Genomic DNA, 19,823 nt, shown 5'->3' on the forward strand with positions numbered 1-19,823 from the left:
CAAAGCCCTATGGAGGAGGTTCAGGCTCCACTTCCCTGCTAGGTCTCAGATTCCTACACCTGCTCAAGGGCATCATGCAGTGATACTGTCAAGGGACGAAACCACACAGGTGCCTGACCCAGGAAGACTTCCTCACTGGGGGCCATACACTCTGGTCTATCAGAGTCACCAGGTTAACCTGGCCCAAGGAAGATGATGTTTTCACTTAAAACCTTAGCATCAATTGAACATTGAGACCCCTGCAGGACCAGATAAGCCAAGCAGGCCAAAATAACAAAGGACTTGAGAACTAAAGTGTCATCAGAGTAATAGCTTATAAATGTAAGCTAAGACCTCTATGGTAAAAATAAATAAACTTAATGCCTGCTAAAATACAAGATAGACCTGTATGCCTATAAATGGAACCCTTGGCAGGATTACAAATTTGAGGCTAGCCTGGCCTACAAAGTAAGTTCTAGGCTACCCTGGGTCATAGTAAAAGCTCGTCTCAAACTTACCACAATAAAATAAGATCCAGAGTCTCATCGAATATAATAATCTGGTCACCTGCCACACTAGAACCAGGACGATTACAGTTTGAATAAGAAAGGCATGGCATTAGCAAGATATATCAAATGCGGATGTATCAAGAACTAGTTAAGTTTCGGCTTCGTTTACAGTCTGACGTAATGTAATACAATTCCCCATGCACTGGACATTTTTGCTAGAGGACAAAGGCTGTTTCTTACCCAGTTCTATACTCACGGCATCTCTCTTGGCTGCTGAATGTGGATGCCTAATAAAAAATTGTCTGGTTACCTGACTTGAATATGAATGTGCTCAGTATCATCATTATAAATTCTTTCATGGCTTCGAGGAAGTTTTTAATTATTCTATTAGTCAACCAACACAGTGTGAACAAGCTGATGGTATTGGGAAAATATTTGATGGCAGAATTGTGTACAACTCTTAAGGTATTGTTTATGACTCGTCTAAAGATAGTCTAGGAACTGTTGACAAAGCCTGATTTAGCGGTACCTCTGTAATAAATATAGACCAAGCCACCATAAAGAAAACATCCAAAGGGCAAAGGCTTTGTTTTATATAGATCTTAGAATAATGATACTGGAAAAGCCTTAGAGGTGAGGTCATTCCATCCTTCTTCCTGCCCTCAATGACAACACTTTAAATCTTCCCATGGGTCGGTGCTGCACTTCAATTAACAAATCCCCTAGCAATGACAGGCCTTTGGAAAGCATCAGCCTTGTTAAGTTGCCCCCATCATAAATCACACTGGCCTCGCAAAGCTTCTTCTAAGATAAAGGTGCCTCTGTGTGCCACTTTTATTAGTGTCCTCCTAATTAAAATCGCAAGAGGTCTGAGGAGTGCCAGGGATCTGAGAAAACGATTCCTCTGCAGACAAACTCTCACATACTTGCCTCCTCTCGTCAAGCATAACATTTGCTGAAAATGTGCTTTACCCTCATTGAAAACAAAACCACGGTACTGTATTTCTGCCACTGTTGCCTCATTCCCTCATCCACAGTGGAGCCTGGTGCAGGTGTCTTCAACTATAATGCAAATAGTGTCTAGTGTCACACCACTGTCCTGTTCAGAGAACCTGAGACATCAACAAGTAAAAAGATAATTTTGTCCTTTTAAGTTGTTTGGGAAAGGATTTCATTTTATTATTACAGTGTTAATTATGATTTTATTATGGGAATCCATGGATGTCTCCACCAAAGATAAACCCTTAACCCATTACCATACACCTTCGTGGAAATCCTGCTTTAATTGGTCCTAGGAAGTGCTCTACCAGGGGGTAGCAGCTGGGATAGAGCTGTGCTATTTTCAGCTAGCTTTTAGAACCCTACATCCCAGTAGTTACGTTGATTTTGCTCTGTGCTGTGTTTGTAAGAAATCCTTTATGTTTTATGGAACACATTAACTGAGGGCCCTTTAGTGCCTGTGTGTGCCCATGTGATCACACATGCCATTAACCATTAACACTCCAAAGTTTCATACCCAAACTTTATTCTTTTCCCTTACCTCTCTAGTTAGAAAATTTGGGGTTGTTCTTGTAACTGTTTTTTGGCAGGATTATTATTGTTTTAAAAAAAAACGTAAAAAAATAGAAGTTTCTCAAATCCTCAATAGTGTGTAACATTCTACTTGCTAAGGACCGCCCCTGCCAACGCTGAATTATTCACATGTAATGATTAACCTCTGCTGCCTTTTCCTTCTCCCTGGTGATAATTGTAGTCACTATAATAATAAGCATGGGGAACACATGCAGGCGTTATATTACATGACTCAAGATCACACTGTATTAAAAAAGCTCAGCTCAGGAATGGATTTGTTTATTTTCCAGGTGATAATACACTTCCCAGGAAGGAAACAAGTGAATGATTTTAAACTAAATGCTTCTCAATAATTATGTCATAATATCATTCATGGAAAATGAAGACAATTGGATCAATGTTGTGTGGCCATGAAATTTTGTTAAACAAACAAACAAAAAAGAAAACAACTACAGTGGCATGTATAAATGTAGAATTCCTTAAAGTTTTATTTTTATTTATGTGTGTCTACAGGTGTCTGGGCGTCCCCACAGACTAGAAGAGGCCATTTAGATTTGAAGTTTGTGAGCCTTGTAACCTGAACTTGCTGGGATTTGAGCCCAGATCCTTGGGGGGCAACAGTAAGAGGTCTCAGTTGCTTAGTCATCTCTCTCACCCCATAACTGTAGTTTTAAACCAATGCAATAATCCTAAAAAAGAGAATGAGTTGGCTTTTAAAGGTTAAAAGAGATCATCCTAGTCACAAATATTGTATTTAATGACTGAATTTCCAGTAAATTCTAATATTTGATTTAAACTGATGGGCAAATGGACTAGAAAAAGCACCGAAGTGATACTGAAGAGATTGAAGGTAACAGCAATTTTCCTCGGTCTGTCAGAGTCTTGTCAGCAGCTTCAAGCCACCTTTTTATCACAACCATTTCTGCTTTTGTGACTTCCACATATCGATGCAGCTCTCCAGATCAATGTGTCTGACTGTCAGAAATATCACAGAAGGACTGCAGCCTCCAAGGCCCCTGAGAAGCTCCTTGTTACACCTAGAGGTTTGGCCAGCGGTCCCCACCCTGGCACATGCGTCCCTTTTCATATCTTCTTTACCCACCTTTCTCTAAAGATAGCACAGCTGGCCAGTTGCACACTGTCTTCTCAGGCTTCACATGATTGGCTCTGGGCTCCTCTCCCAGGTGGAAGCACCTTGTTTCCCTAATAGCCTGCTGGGACACAGTCTGTCCCACGTTGTCATGTCTGTCTATGTAATACACCTTCACTATCGCGCCACAGATTTGCACAGCAACTTTAAGCCAAAAAAGGCCATAAAGTTGACTTTTTGGGAAATTCCCGTTATAATTGAGGACTTTATGTTATAAACAACAAGTATCTGTCATGACTAAGAAAATGGAATTTTTATAATGCTCATAGGACTATCTAGTAAGCCCTCGGCTATAAAATTAGTTGTCAAAATTGTACTGATGTACCCGTTAGGTAATTTCCAAGCCTGGGGAGATCAGAATAGTCTGTACAACTTTTAGTGAAATATCCAGTAAAAACTTGATTCTAGTAGCAAATTTGAAGAATTCTTTTTATCTCCTTGCAGGAAGTAAATGCCTCAAGGGAAAATGTCTTCAAAATTGATATTTGAGGTTCAAACCACCTTGCTGGATGGTTGTAACACCACCCGTGTACATGGGGCTTGTCTGATCTCTAGTATCTTAAGCTGAAACTGATGTGTTCGAAAAGGTTTAATGGGTCCTGGAGAACAAGCCCCACAGGAAATAGAGCTAGACAAGCCAGCAAAGTATAGACAGCGAACTTAGAACCAAGTCATCAGGGGAAACAAAAGAAAGTGTCAGAAATCGGTCTCACTTTTTTAAATTAATAGAAGACACCAGATCTATTAACAATAAGTTATGAAGTTAAAAGATATAAGATCGTGAGAAAAAAATGCTTTCTTAGCAAGTAGAGCCACAGAAAGCAAAGTGGTAGAGTTGAAGAAAACTTTGAAGAGTAAGAAAAATGGAAACACAAGTACAGTTGTTCTGTTGTAGTGACAGTTGTATCTATAACTGATCATAAATGGGGGTGTCTTTAGAGGGAAAATTTTGATTCAGTAGACCCACCGTAGAAACAGATGTTTGCGCCTGAGTTGGGCTTGACTGGCACATCTGGAATAACAAGGTTCTGGTCTAGGCCACTTTTGGCCTTTCCTATGCCCATGGGAGGCAAGTGGCAGGGTGAGGGGCTGCAAGGCACTTGAGTGGCGCATGTTCCTAGGGTCTCTGTTGGATCTTCCCTCTCATAATCTTTCTCTGATTCTACAGAATGACACCCTATCCTTCTAATTCCTCAAGTGAGAAACATGAATGATACCTCTCCTGATACTGGAAGGACTATGAAGTGTGTCTTTTCCCAGCAGATATTATTGCTAACGTATCTTTCCCACCGTCTCCCATCACCTGCTGCACCGCCATAGCCACGGCCTCCTCGAGCCGAGTCCCCTTTCCTGTGAGTCTCCTAACCCTGGATCTCAGACTTCTCCAACTGGAGGTGCTTGTAAAATGTAAACATGCTTGTGTTTATCGCCTCCCTGGAACACTAGTGTAATTATCCATCATTTAAAGAGCTAGGCTCATTAGATGGCAATTAAAGATGATCTGACTTCCTGGCCATTTTTAAAATTTCATCATCCACACAGACACACACAGGTTTTCTGTAAGCTCTGGAGTGCTCCTGGAAGCTTTGCTCCCCCATTTCTCTCTCTGCATCTTCAAACCCCAAGACTTAACCTGAAGAAGTACTTATGTGAAACCCCAACGGTCTCTGGCTCAGCTCACACTGCCCTGCATAGGATAGTTGTCTCTACATCACATCACCACTGTGTTCCAATAATGCTTTGTGGGTCTCTCTCCCCCTCTCTGTCTCTCTCTGTCTCTGACTCTCTCTGTCTCTGTGTCACTCTGTTTCTGTCTTTCTGTGCGTGTGTGCATGTGTGCATGTGTGTATGTGTGTGTCTCTGTGTGTGTGTGTGTCTGTGTTATGTTCATTACAATGGACCTTTCCTAACCCCAAATCCCCATCCTGTGCAGTTCTTGTGCCCAATATTTACTTCAGTGTACACTCTTGATGATCATATGATTTTCATTTGTATAAATTTAAGATAAAAAGTGGAGGCAGAACTAAGAATTTAGAATATAAAAGGAGATGGACTGGTGTCACAGAAAAAAACAGACATTGTGCCACGATCTTGGAAAAGCTATAAACCAGAGAAAAGAGAAAGCTGCTCAGGTTATTAACACTCCTCCTGGCGAAGGTGGGCGGACTGAGACATCTGTCCGGAAGGCTGTGGAGCTTAACCCGGGAGAAGAAAGGGGACTGGGAACGGTGGAACTGCGGTTAAGAAACCACACATGATTGATTTATTAGTGATGCACAGACCATTAGGAAGGAGTAGCAGATCTCAGCCTAGTTCCATGGAGTGCCTAGGGTCGCAAAGGAAAATACATTTGTCTGTACTTGGCTAAAGCAAGAGAATAAAGAGAGAGAATGAAGGCCGGTGAGTGTCACAAACACCGTTAGGAACTTTGTTGAGCCTAATAGGTTTACTTTAATGAATTAAAAACTTTTCTGGGGGTATTCATGGGTGTTTTAGGCAACACGTTTCATGTTTGGGTCCTTTCTCCAGTATTTAGAAGCTCCTTAAACAAACCTTGCTTATTCAAGGGCTCAGCAGCCAGCACCCCATGAAAAATCCACTCCATCCTGTTTGCCGGTCCCGTTTGGTCAGACTGCTCTTGGGTATTGGATTGGAGTTAATCTTGCGTTCTATCTCCTAAGGTGGCCTTGCTGCTGGCTTCCCGGATCCACCCTGCCTCGGCATCTGACAGCAGCTGACCTTTGCCTTACACTCGTATCTCGGGGTCAGCTATCTTCTTCCCTCAGAGTCCACAGGGAACGATTCCATTCTGGAATCTTCCTTCCTACCCATGGGGTTCATACACTCCTGCATGCACCTAATGTTTTCTTACAGTAAAATGTGAACCACCGTGAATTCTATATTTTATTATTGGTTTATTCATCTGCTTGTTTTACTTTAAGGAATCTGAACCCAAGGGAAGGTGGAGGAGACTGAGGGATGATGCCCTATATCTGTTTATTAATACATGAGCCCATAGCAGCATTATATATGTAGTGAACAGTCCTTACTACCAGAAATTAAATGTGCTGTGCCTTTTCATGTCCCTAAGTATTGAAATCTTCTCTCTGCCGTGCAGAAACAACAGAGAAATGAGAAGGGACCATGAACCTGGATGAGAACTCCCAGGGCCCAGGCTTTTCCTGTCATTTGTATGGTTTTCTCTAGAAGTGAGCCTTTGAGGGAAAGAAACTTCCCCTTATATTAAGTCTGTAGCTTTGAGAAGTTTGCTGCTACAAAAAGGCCCGTGTAGACTTTTAGTAAGTATCTTCTGGATTAGGGAGTAGACAGGAGCTCTGTTAGTCAAAGCTGGACTTCCACGGTAGTGGTGCTTTTGGGAAGGAGAGGAGGTTATTCTGAATGCCATGCATTGTAAAATGATTTCACCTTTGCTGAAGAAATTCTGCATGCAGCCAGGTAACATAATGAATGATAATGTCCCAGAATGAGTGATGGCTTTTCCCATGGATCCCAGAGACCTCTGAAACAGATGACCTGTCTTGTCTATGGATTTGAGGAAAAGCTGAGCCAATGACCCAGATGTAAAATCCCCCAACTCCTCATCGGAGGTCAGCCAGACCTTGGGAGAATTAGCCTCTTTTTTCTTTTCTAACACGATTAAGAATCAGACGTAGGTTGGAATTAGAGTAAGGATTTTACTTTGTCAAACAATAAACCTGTTATTAAAACAGAAAAAAAATGCTGTAAAAAAGCTTTTTTATTAAGGAGACTTTTTACATGAGACAGATCTGCTGAGTCAGGCATGTTTAGGAAAAGCGTAATCAAGAAATAGGTTTGTTCAGACCTTAGGGAGTCTGAATTGTTCTCTGCACAGGAAAATACCAACCAGTCTTATCACTGTGTAAACTTGCCAAATAGTTTCCATTGTCAAACTTCCCTCTTATCTCCCTGCCAGTGGTTAAATTGTCAAAGGCTGGGTCATTGTGTAACTCGTACCTGTTATTATTTATGAGAAAGATAGTGGGTGTTTTTCCATACCATTCATGGGGACAGCAGTATTTTATATCTATCATTTTTTTCAGAGGGTGACTGGTGGTTTGGATGACACTGTCTCCCATAGGCCCACATATTTGAACACTTGCTCCTCTGTTGCTGTTATGGTTTAGAGAGATTTAGGAGGTGCAGCCTTGTTGGAGAGAACACGGGAGGCAGGAATCGAGAGTTTGAAGACTCTGACCATTGTCATGTCTTCTCTCTGCCTGCAAGTTCAAGGTGTGAGCTCTGGGCTTGCTGCTCCTGCCTCCTTGTCTGCCTTGTTTCCTCACCATGATGGTGATCAACATTTATTCCCCTGGAACCATATGCACAAGCAAACCCTCCCTTCTAGAAATTGCATTTCTTGTGGTTTGCCTCAACAGTAGAAAGCAAACAAATACAGTGGTATTTAAAAATATGACAAAAAATTTAAATTAATTTTTAAAAGTTAGAGTTTATACTCATAACAGGTCGTATATTTTAAGCATGCAGTTCTAGAAATCACACAAATAAGGTACCAAATCTTTGTCATAAATGGTCCCCTGAGCTTTCCTATTGATGGTGCCCCCACCGAACCTTGGACAACTCCTAATTAGTTTCTATTAAATGTAACTTTGGCTTTTGAAATAATATCATTTGGAATCATTTACCATATAGTCTTTTTTTTGTTCGTTTCCTGTTACTTGAAAAATACTCTTAAACAAATGAATAGTTGTACACAGGTTGTGAGAAAACACTTGCGAGATATAGATATATTGACTCTTAAATAAAATCGGTTACCCAAATAAATGGTCAACCCTGAAAACCTAACCGTGCAAGAAACATTACAGGATAAGCAAGAGGCAGGCTCTGGAGCAGGCTCTGGAGCAGCAGCATGAGACGCTTCCACTAGTCCCGCTCCATCTCTAGTGTTTTTATTTTTCTCTTTTACCAAACAAAACAAAACAAAGCTTTGCTTTTTCAACCTTCATTATTCTGGTCACTTTCCAAGAATTTGGGAGTTTGAGCCAAAGTCCTAATCCTGAAATATTCCACTTAAAAAAATGTCTTAGGTTCTAGTAGTTTTAGAAAAGTTTTAGGCCTGTGTGACTTTGGGCCTAGAGAAATGGTGAACAGCAAATTTGGATTCACGAAACTTAAAACATTTATATTCAGCCTCAAATACTAATTATTATAAATTTTATCTCTCTGAAAAGATTCTTATATTTATAATTATATGTGTGTGTACATATGTGCATGTGTATGGGTGTTCCCATAGGCTATAGCTGTGAGAACTACGGGGGCTGGAGTTGCAGACAGTTCTGAGCTACTTGATGTAGGTGCTAGAAATGGAAAGTCTGGTCCTTTGGAAGAACAGTCCATGCCTTTAACCACTGAGCCATCTCCCCAGCACACTGCACCACATCTGTCTCTTAAAACAAACAGCAAAACCTGTCACCATTGAATTATAGTAGCCAAAGAGGACAGGAGTCACATTTATCCACTATGTCAAATTGTGCAGCTATATTTGAGAAATTAAGATTTTAAAATTTTAGATGACAGTGCAACTTTTTTCAAATACTGTCTTATTGTACTTTTAATACTAACAAATTGAGTTGAAGAAGCAACTTTTCTTGAGATGGTGATATGGTTTATTTATCAATTTATTCAGTGTGTGTGTGTGAGAGAGAGATGGGAGAGAGAGGAGGAGGAAGAGAGAGAGGGAAGGAGGGAGAGGGAGAGAGAGGGAGGGAGAAGGAGAGAGGGAAGGAGAGGGAGAGAGAGGGAGGGAGAGGAAGAGACAGAGGGAGAGGGAGAGGGAGGGAGGGAGAGGGAGAGAGAGGGAGGGAGAGGGAGAGAGAGGGAGGGAGAGGGAGAGAGGGAGGGAGAGGGAGAGACAGAGGGAGAGGGGAAAAGAGAGAGGGAGGAAGAGGGGGAGAGACAGAGGGAGAGGGAAAGAGAGAGAGGGAGGAAAAGGGAGAGAGAGGGAGGGAGAGGGAGAGAGAGGGAGGGAGAGGGAGAGAGAGGGAGGGAGAGGGAGAGAGAGGGAGGGAGAGGGAGAGAGAGGGAGGGAGAGGGAAGACAGAGGGAGAGGGAAAGAGAGAGAGGAAGGGAGAAGGAGAGAGAGAGGAAGGGAGAAGGAGGGAGAGGGAGAGGGAGAGAAAGACGGAGGGAGGGAGGGAGGGAGGGAGGGAGAGAGAGAGAGAGAGAGAGAGAGAGAGAGAGAGAGAGAGAGAGAGAGATCAAGTATCCTAGATCCTTGCAGTTTAGGGTATTTCCCAAGTGAAGGAGAAGGAGGAAACAGAAGCACAGGAGTCAGAGCTGACTCTTCTCCAGAAAGTTCTAGAAGAGGAGCCACTCTTCCGTCCATTCAGGTGGTTGCAGCTCCCTTGAGCTGCTGTTGACCTGGTCAGAGCCTGTGTTGAGTCAGAGATCTGGGATGAGCCTTGAAAGGCTTGCTGGGAAAGAGGTTGGGGTGCAGACATTGGGGGTCACCCGCTGGGCTCCTACAGTTACACGCCTAGGAATTTCTCTTGGGCTCAGGTAGCCTCTCTCTACTGTGTGCAGCATCTTCAGATGGCAGAAAATCAGGATTAACTATACTTTCAGTGTAAAAGTCATTGGGAAATATACACGACCATCTTTTAATTTTGTAGTTGAGTGTCAGGAAGTCTATATGCTACTTCTGCTTATATGAGCTACAGAAGGACCCAAGGAGCTGAAGGGGTCTGCAGCACCATAGGAGGAACAACAATATGAGTCCCCAGTAACCCCAGAGCTCCCAGAGACATAAACATGAACCAAAGAATACACAGGGAGTTACCCATGGCTCTAGCTGCATATGTATCAGAGGATGGCCTTGTTGGACTTCAAAGGGAGGAGAGGCCCTTGGTCCTGGGAAGGCTCGATGTCACAGTGTAGGGGAATACCAGGACAGGGAAGTGGGAGAGGGTTGATTGGGGAACAGGGGGAGGGAAGATGGCTTATGGGATTTTCAGGGGGGAGGGGAACCAGGAAAGGGGACATTTGAAATGTAAATAAATAAAAGATAGATAGATAGATAGATAGATAGATAGATAGATAGATAGATAGATAGATAGATAGATAGATAAAGGGAGCCCTTGTTCTCCTGCACTGCAGCCTGGGGGAATAGTTCACTATTCTCCTTTTCGGTTACCAATGAGTCAAACTCATCCCGGCACCTCATATAAGTAGAATCATATGGTTTTCTTTTAGTTTCTTTTATCCACATTGTAGTGCTTGTTGATTTTATTTATTTATTTATTTTTTAGTGGCTGAAAAACATTCTATTGAAATTTGGGTGCGGCAGTGCGACCCTGTAAGCCTGGCATCTCTTGTCTGTTCTCTATAGTAGCAGTACCATTTACTGGGTATGGAGTTATGTCTCCTGGTTTTGATTTAGATTCCCCCCGCCCCCCATGACCAGAGCTGCTAACCATATCGTCACAAATGTCTGTCTTTTGTAAGGGGATTTCCACCTAGTTCTTTGGCTCAGTTTTTTTTTTTTTAATTGTGTTGCTTACTTTGTTGTTAAATTGTGGGATTTTATTTTTAAGTTCTGGATATTAATCTCATTTCGTATATAGGGTTTCCAAATACTTCCTTTAATTCTTTGAGAGACTTTAAAAATACAACTCTTTTTTCCTTGACAGTTTCATATGTTTCTCATGTAATTTGATCCTATCTGTCCCATAGCCCTTTCCTATCCTCTCCCTGCCCCCACTGAGCCCCTTGATTCAAAAAACACGTCCTTACTATTTTCATGCCTTTCTGTGTGTGTGACCTACTGAGTTTAATTGGGGTTGCCTATGTGAGCATGGTGAAGATTATTTTCTGGAGAATGGGGCTACTTTCCTGTGGCTCCCCACTAATGTAAGCTGATCCCCCTCAAGTTGCCTTTGAATCCTCTTGAAAAGTGTCCTTGGTGACATGTAGCAGCTTCCAGTATTGACACTGAATCTTTCTCCTCCATTCTCTTTGCTTTACCTCTTCCTACTTTTGTGGTTCGGGGCCAAGAAATGAGTGCAAATTCACAGGCACAATTTCTTCCCTGTCTCCTTCTTTGATTTGGGGTTCTGAAGAACACTCAACAGTAACCTGTATGCATAGTCTGAGATAAAGAAATCACTTCTTTTGCAGACATTCTATTTCTCCAACACAATTCACCAAAAGCCGAGTGCCTCCTGAGCCGGGATTCTTTCAGTGGATGTTTCCAAAGCTGCTGGTTACTGTTTCAAAGGTTAAACAAATAATGATTAAGTTGTGCATCACTTAAGATAGATTTTGACCCCTTACAGGTTGAACAGTACTAGAGATCTAAGATCATTGACATTCTTCAGGAAGGAACAAAATAACTTAAGCCTTCTTGGAAAGACTGGAAAGTTAAAGAATATTCTGCTGATCAAAGTGCAACCGCCCGGTTCGCAGCCCTCAAATTCTGGACTCAGTTGGCTGGAGTGGTCTCCCTCTTGCCGGCGAGCTGGGAGGCTGCTGAGGAACATGTCCTCACGTTTTCTCTGGGGTTTTGTTACTTTATTGATGGTAGCCGGATTAGATGGCGAAACTGGAACGCCGGAGCAGAAGCGACAGAAAAGGATTGCTGATCTCCACCAGTAAGTAGACCCGTGGCTTATTTCTGCTAAGGGACCGGGGGTCTATTCTCACTGTCTGTAAGAAATAACCTGAGAGGTCAAAGTTTCTGGAAAGCAGCGATGTTAAAAAAGCCACTGCTGGTATAAAGAACTGTTTTCTGATTTACAAATGGTCTTTGTTCACTTGTAAGTGAGTTATATCTGCAATTCCTGGGAAATATATCATTAAGAAATTTCCAGAGAAATAGCAATAAATGAATAGAGAGGTTTGCTTAGATTGATGTGTGGATATGTATAGCAAGTCTATCATTATTCAGCAAGAAACTTGGTTTAAAATTTAAAATTCTATGTGCTAATTACCGCTCAATTGAGAATTCTCTGCTCAAATTGTACAGGCCTCGGATGACTACGGAGGAGGGAAACTTAGTGTTTCTTACAAGCTCTGCCCAAAACATTGAATTTAGAACTGGTTCCCTGGGGAAAATCAAATTAAATGATGAAGACCTTGGCGAATGTTTACACCAGGTAATGCACTGGAAAAACACAGATGTTGCTTTGGATATCAATATATACTAGCTTAATTGACCAGCTCAATTAGTCAGCACATTGAATCCTGAGCATAGAAAACACACAGTAAAAGCAGTTCTTAAAAAAGAAGCCTTATGCTGGAGAGATGGCTCAGTGGTTAAGAGCACTGACTGCTCTTCCAGAGGTCCTGAGTTCAATTCCCAGCAACCATGTGGTGACTCACAACCATCTGTAATGGAAAAAAGAAGCCTTATAAAGGCTTCGTGGTGGGGAGAGAGGGGGTCAATGCCAGAAGAGGAGGCTCCTTGCTTAGGGACAGATTCCACAGTTCAGGGGAGATCCAGAAAGTCAGAACTCCTCTACCAGAGAGGGAATAAGGAGGGGACCAGAGCAGGCACAGATGTGCTCTGTGCAGGGTGTGTGGTGGGGAATAAGCAGGGACCAGAGCAGGCACAGATGTGCTCTGTGCAGGGTGTGCGTGTTGTGGGGAGGGGGATAAGGAGGGGGACCAGAGCAGGCACAGATATGTTCTGTGCAGATGTGTGTGGTGGGGAATAAGCAGGAACCAGAGCAGGCACAGACGTGCTCTGCAGCACTGTTGCCACAGCAGAGCAGTCAGTTACTCTCTTGCTTTATTGGATGCTTTCTGTACTCGGCATTGATAACACCGCTTGCTGTGTATCACCCACAGAGGTAGAGCCGGCATTTAGAGCTGCACCAGGTCACGTACTTGTGTTATATTGCTTGACTCTCAGGACTTCCCCATGAAGGTGTTGATTATTATTCCATTTATGAGTTACAAAGTGGGCAAATCTGTTTAATGTCCAAAAATAGACAATAAATAATTGGGGCAAGATTTAAAATTCAAAAGGTCTCCATTTCAAAACCATACATTTTTGTGGTACTAGGAATTGAACCCGGGGAATTTTACGTCGTAGGCAAGTTCTCTCTCGTTGAGCTATATCCGCAGCCCACCACACTTCTTAACACACACTTTAAATGTTATTTTTTAAAATTTTTTTATTCAATATATTTTTATTTACATTTCAAATTCTAAATGTTATTATCTTATGGGAATACATATAGAAAAGTCGATATGTTGCCCTAGAAGAATCAACTGAGCTTTGCCACATCTATTTTGGCCTAATTATTATCATATATGGTATTGCTCTGGAATATATAATAATGAGGCTTTTAGTGCTTGCTCCTGTAAGATGGAAAGAGTTTTCCATATTGTTATTCTTCTCCTTTTTCTTCTTTTTAAAAAAATATTAGATCCAGAGAAACAAAGATGATATTATAGATTTAAAAAAGAATACAACCGGTCTTCCTCAAAATGTACTAAGTCAAGTCCACCAACTTAACTCGAAGGTAAGGCCGACATACACATTACGCTCACGGTAAGAGCAAACGAATTCTTGTCAATCCATCTTTGTACGTAGTGTGCTTTTCAGGTGAACTGTCTGCTCTTTCATCGTTAGCTGTTTATCGTTACATTGTGAACTTTGGGATCAAGTGGCATAGCTGTAATGGAGGCTGGGGAGTGGTAGTGGCAGCACTAAGGCAGGGGTCTGTCGCAAGACTTGGCTATGTTCAAGTCCTGATAGCATCTTCCTTGCCCAAGGCTTGGCTTTGTTCAAGTCCTGATAGCATCTTCCTCGCTGGGAGGGGAGTTATCACTGTCTTTGTGCTGTAATCATCACGTGAAGGAAACAGAGAGTCAGCTTATCAGTCGGCTGTACTTCTTTTTAAAAGATCTTTAAAATTTTACCGGTAGAAAGAAAGCCCAGAAGGGAGGGGAATAAGGAGGGGGAAAATAATGAATGAACACCAAGCAAAGTGAGTCCCTAAAAGACCTGCGTAGCGCAGGTTACCATCACGTGACATGTCTCTGCGCTCTCTAATTGGTGCATTTATTTTTCCCCCACTGCTACAGCTTGTGGATCTTGAGAGAGATTTTCAAAACTTACAGCAGGTAAGTTCTGCGGATGGACAGTCACCGAAAATATGTAAGCAACATTTCTAAGGTAGATACGGCTGCTGCTCCTCGGTAAACCTAGTACTCAGGAGGATGGAGAGTTTGAATCCCGCTTAGGGTACATTGCGAGTTACAGAGCACCTTGAGATGCATAGTGTGACTTTACCTAAAACAACAACAAAAAAAAGCAACAGCAATAATAATATAATTAAGTCAATCATTTCATTTTAAACGGTAGATGATCAATACCAAGGACTTGATTTTTCATTGTTTGATTCCTGTTCCCGCTGCTTATGTTCCCATTTGTACAGGAAACCCCGGGGCACTATGCCACCCTAAGGTCACTAAGAATGTCAAATCTCCTACCTCTTAGTTCACAGCCCTCAAGCCCCGCCCCTTACTGCCTACTTTAGGCATCCTGCTGTGACTCTACTTACAGTGCTCCCCCAGCTGGCAACAATAACTGAGTCTAAAAAAGCGTGTAGCCTCTCTGCACTGAGCTCAGAATACTGAGGGCGTGCACGGAGTTCTCAGCTCCTTAAAACTACCCTGGCTGACAATTCAGTTTGGAAGCACTTCCCAGCGCAAATACACCATAACCTTGCTATGTGTAGGCACAGCTACGTACATTTAGGATTTTCACCTTCCTTGTGAGTAAATGACTAAAACTTCGGTTGAAACCATAACCCTTCTGCCCAAAGAAATGTATAGACTCTACCCAGACTTATGATTCCGAATGCAGTTTCTGCAATTCCCAGTTAATAATGCCTGCTCAAATAGTCACAACTTATTTCCATAATGATCCAAGCATGACTTCCTACTTTGGGCGCTAAGTTTGGTGAACAAGTTCATGTTCTCTGTTCATCACTTTGCAAACGGATTGTGCCTCAGCCTTCACATCTGTAGCTGAGCTCCTGAGAGCGTGCAAAGGGCAGTGGCTGCTGTGGAGCAAAGCATCATGGGGATTTTCAAACTCCTACAGTGCCTCCCAGGTTCATGGCTGATCAAGAACTGGAGATTCCGATTAAAATGAGCTTCCCCTCTGTCCTCTCCTCCATCATCTGGGTAGAGGTTTTTAATGATTTCCAATGTCAATTTCCTTCTACTCCTTCTCCTCTTCCTCCTGAGGGCTGACTGATTTTCATTCCTACTAGAACCTTCAAATCTATGGCTTTGAACTGTGGGGTTTGTTTGTTTGTTTGTTTGTTTGTTTGTTTGTTTTTAACCAAAAACTCGTAAGCTTGTGACCAATGTTCTTTGGCCCTTTACTGGACACACCTCATTGTGGTTCTGAAAAGACAAATCATAGGAGGGAAGAAAGCAGAATTCATAATGAGACACACACGTGTGTAGTCCTGGGACTCGTGACAAGGGCAGAGAAAGAATGGACTTTGCAGTAAACAGCACTGGGTCAGTTGGAGATCTCCTAGCTCTGAATGTTGTCTGCAGAGTTAAGTTGATTTTCTCTGAGCCTTTGTTGGTACATATATGTATGGATGTAACAGACACGCTGTCCCCTGTCTTAAACAGGATTTGACTAAAGTCAATATATTAAAATTCCTTGACTGCGTCATTACTTGTCCTCTATGCAAGTTGCTTCCTCACCCCTAAATCTTTACAAATTGTACAGAATAGAAACCGGCAGCTGACGAAGGGTGAGATCCCCAGTTTGTGTGGACAAAGATAGCCCTGTTTGCTGTGCTGCTCTAAAAAGTGGTCAGGTGAGCAGAGAGCCAAAGGTGTATCTTTGCTGGCCACATTTCAAACAAAGGGGCTTGGAGAGAAAAGAGTTCAGTCATCTGAGCCAGTGGCAGGAGGGGTGGTAATAAAAGATGATCAGTTTTCAAAGGCTCGTCTCCAGGTCCCTGAGATAAGACCACTAGGCAAAGGACTGGAAATTTCCATTCCATTTTCTTAGTGCAAGAGGAACAGTCACTCTTACACCCACCTTTGAAATCTTTATCCCGATCTAGTAGCACGTGTTTCTCAGATGAACGGTACGCCTAAGGAACAGGAAATCTTCTTTCCTATCCATGTCTAAAGTATGTAGGGTGTTATGGAAAATGTACATGATTGATATTTTTACAAGAGAATTGATTAGAAGGAGAAAGAGAGTCATTGGAGGGAGTCTGGAGGAAGCCCTCACAGATGAGGAGAAACCCGCAGGCTACTGTGTACGGAGGACAAGTACTATTCTTTCACTGACTTAACTGCCCTGTCCTTTTTCAGAATGTGGAGAGAAAGGTCTGCAGTAGCAATCCCTGCTTCAATGGCGGCACCTGCGTCAACCTGCATGACTCCTTCATTTGCATCTGCCCTCCACAGTGGAAGGTGAGTCACTCGGTCTTTCACTTAAAAATCGATGAGTGGCTGGCAGGCAGCCAGCGGTGCTTCTTTGGATGCATTCAGACACATCTAATTATCTACCAAAATTTCTAGGATTCTGTGGCCTCACGAGTCACAGTGACTTGTGCCAAAGAGTGGCAAGAATTGATGATTTAAACCCAGGGCCATCTTGTGCAGCTCTCTCAGACGGAGAACTGAGTGGCCAGGCATGCTGGTTCTGTTAGCATCGGCTTGAGTAGTTGAGCGCTGGAGAGCATGGGCTGAATCTTGGGGTGCACATGTGGATATTCTTGCCCTCTTTTAGAAGTAGTGAGAATACTGCAGATGCGGACATCAACAAGATTACTAAGTAACCACCCCCAAGCATAGCAGTCTTTTGAAATAAGGACTCTCTCCTGTGACCACTGTACTCTTGTGAGGAGCATCTTGGTCCTGGTCATTTGAGTTCTAGAAGAATCTTAGCTCCAGATTAATATTATTAATATTGTTTTTACCTTCACCAAGGGCTTATTGTCAACATATAAGTCATTAAATATATTGTGCAAATATTAGCCCATAAATGCCCATGTCCTATGGTACCTGACTGGGTTCTTTATGTCCCTGCAGGGTCTCCTCTGCTCAGAGGATGTTAATGAGTGTGCACTTTATGCCGGAACACCCTTTGGCTGCCAGAGTGGATCCACCTGTGTGAACACCGTTGGGAGTTTCAGGTAACTTCTTTTTAAAATGTCATTCTAGAGGACAAGAAGAACAAATAATTAAAAGTATCCAAATGAACGTCTAAAGTACCAGAAAGCTAGGCACCCATAGGGGTTACCAGACTTTTATTGAACATATTCAAAGATATTTTTTTCTCAAATAAATAAAACTTTTTATCCCATGAAGATGTCGTTTTGGTAGCATCTCTAAGGAAGAAGAAGGCCATCATGACTGCCACAGAGTGGTCAGAAAAACGTGGTGCAGCCTGAGCTGATGCCTGAGCAGGAATCAGATGCTTAAAGGGCAGCTATGAGATGAGTTTATGCAGAGCAGGCACAGGCCACTATTCCCGTGTCCCAGTGCTGTGATGATGTCATGTACCAGCATGCTTACAGTTGCAATGTGGGTGCTTCATTCACACTGTGTAAGAATGTTGACCAAAACACCAAAGATTGAAGTGACATTCAGAGACTCAATTAATCCACTGCATTCTCAATTAGCCACGAGGTCCCAGCCACCATGCCCCACGCAGCTTGTCCCATTATCAGGTTATCCTTTTGCTCAATTGATGCATTGATGGCATCTTCTGATTACCTCACCCACGGTCTCTAAAACCGAACCAGACATCACAAACCTCTGTGTTCCCACTGGGCTTTGGCAGGGTTGGTCAGTAAAGCCAGCTGCCTCTGAAGCACATTCTGATAATCAAGTCGGGAAGTTTATACTTGATCCTTGTCAGATTTACTAGTGTAGAGTTTCTTAAAATCACTTCTGAGAACAACTTGACAGCATCTTTGGCTATATTTTGGCTGGCTGTCTGTGTTTTGAGGCCCCATAAGGATTAGAAACCAGTTTTGGTACCCCATGAACTGCTCATTGCTTGGCAGAATAATCTAACTTGATTAAAGGGTGATTATTTAGTCCCTTCCTGGCACCTCTGGTGTCTTGTAGAAGTGTCCTGCAGAAATGAGTGTAATAATTTTGCTTTAACCTGGTCATCTCTTAAGACACTTTCTCAAAAAAAGGAACCACGGTCTTTTTGTTCCTTTGATCTGAGCTTTAAAACTTTGGTTCGCTCTAGGTTAATACATTTGACTCAGGCAAACTTCTGCCACGCATGTTTACAAATTCAATTATTGTGCCAAAGCAAAAATGGCCACCTCTCCCTTACGTCTATTACTGTGTTCTCTGAGAGGCCAGGCCCTGATGAGTGGTGACATTAACGAAAGCCACAGCTTTGAAGGACATCCAGTGAGCTGTTTGGACTTTGCTGTTCAGACTTTGGATCTAATTGAAACAATGCCCAGTGACATCGCTGCTTTTCACATTCTGGCTGCAGCTGACTTTCATTCCCTTGAAAGCATTATCGCTTGGGTTCTGTTTATGGCCACTTATCAAGCAGAATGTCCAACTGGAGATATCAGTGACAAGTGTCCCAAACTGACTCCCAGCACATTTAATTGCTTGCCTCCCCAATATCTGGTAATGCCCTGGAGATTAGGTATCATTCCAATATTCCTTTATCTCACTACCTTTTGGTGCATTCTGTGCCAGTAAAGCTGGGGTGGTGCGGGCCAAAGGGGAAGCATTCATGGAGGCCATTGCTATTGGTTTTATACCACAGTTTTTCATACTTACCCTATAAAAGTGGAAAGGGGATGGGAACTGGTAGCACTCACAGTTCACAACTCTTCTTTGCATGTCAAGGATGAGATACACACAAGAGAAGGGAGAGAAGGGGAGAAAGGGTTGTTTCTCGGTGGGAGGAAGCATTTCCTTATAAGACAGTATTGGGCTCGCTCTTGTTCCCCATGTAAAGGAAGGCACAAGGACTTCTGCGAACTCTTGGCTCCATATTGTTTCTAGATGCTGCCCCTCATAGGTTGGCTGGGGGACATTTGAAAGCAGAGCATTGAACTCTTAACTTGGTATAAAAATGGTTTATGTGGCCTTGGGAATCCAAGTTGAGTAGTTGGATCTTAAATACATGAATTGAGGTGTATTCCAGGAATGTGTGTTTCTATGTATGTTTTCCTGTACGCATACGTGGTTGTGCATGGATGCACATGTATGTAGCAGCCAGAGAACAACCTCAGATATCTCTTCTCAGGTGCCATCTACCTTGGTTTTTTTGTTCGTTTGCTTGTTTGTTTTGGCTGTTGTTGCAATTTTAAGTATTTTTAAAATTTTATATGTCTGGCTGCTTTGCTTGCATGTATGTCTGTGTACCACATGCATGCAGGCTCACAGAGGCTGAAAGACGTGTTGACTCCCCTGGATCTGGAGTTACAGATGATTGGGAGCCACACCCAGGTGCCCTGGGAAGGCAGCAAGTGCTTTTAACTGACTATGCACCTCTCTAGCCCCTTGGCTTGTTTTCTAGAGTGTCTTCCATTGGCCTGGAAAATGCCAAATAGATTAGGCTGGCTGGCCAG

General features: G+C 42.7%; 1 protein-coding gene across 2 annotated transcripts in view; it reads left to right on the forward strand.

Moving 5' to 3' along the window:
- Nucleotides 1–11,742: 11,742 nt before the first annotated feature.
- Nucleotides 11,743–19,823, forward strand: part of Cubn (cubilin) — a 206,819-nt gene continuing 198,738 nt past the window's right edge. Inside the window, exons 1-6 of one of the 2 annotated variants that reach the window (XM_052157465.1) lie at nt 11,743–11,858; nt 12,233–12,362; nt 13,641–13,736; nt 14,302–14,340; nt 16,573–16,674; nt 17,296–17,399. In XM_052157465.1, coding sequence (XP_052013425.1) covers nt 11,746–11,858; nt 12,233–12,362; nt 13,641–13,736; nt 14,302–14,340; nt 16,573–16,674; nt 17,296–17,399 — 584 coding nt within the window. In that variant the 5' untranslated portion in view covers nt 11,743–11,745. The remainder of the gene's footprint in view (nt 11,859–12,232; nt 12,363–13,640; nt 13,737–14,301; nt 14,341–16,572; nt 16,675–17,295; nt 17,400–19,823) is intronic. The other variant, XM_052157464.1, reaches the window with a different exon arrangement.

The sequence above is a fragment of the Apodemus sylvaticus genome, chromosome 14 (assembly GCF_947179515.1).
Source record: "Apodemus sylvaticus chromosome 14, mApoSyl1.1, whole genome shotgun sequence".
NCBI lineage: Eukaryota > Metazoa > Chordata > Mammalia > Rodentia > Muridae > Apodemus > Apodemus sylvaticus.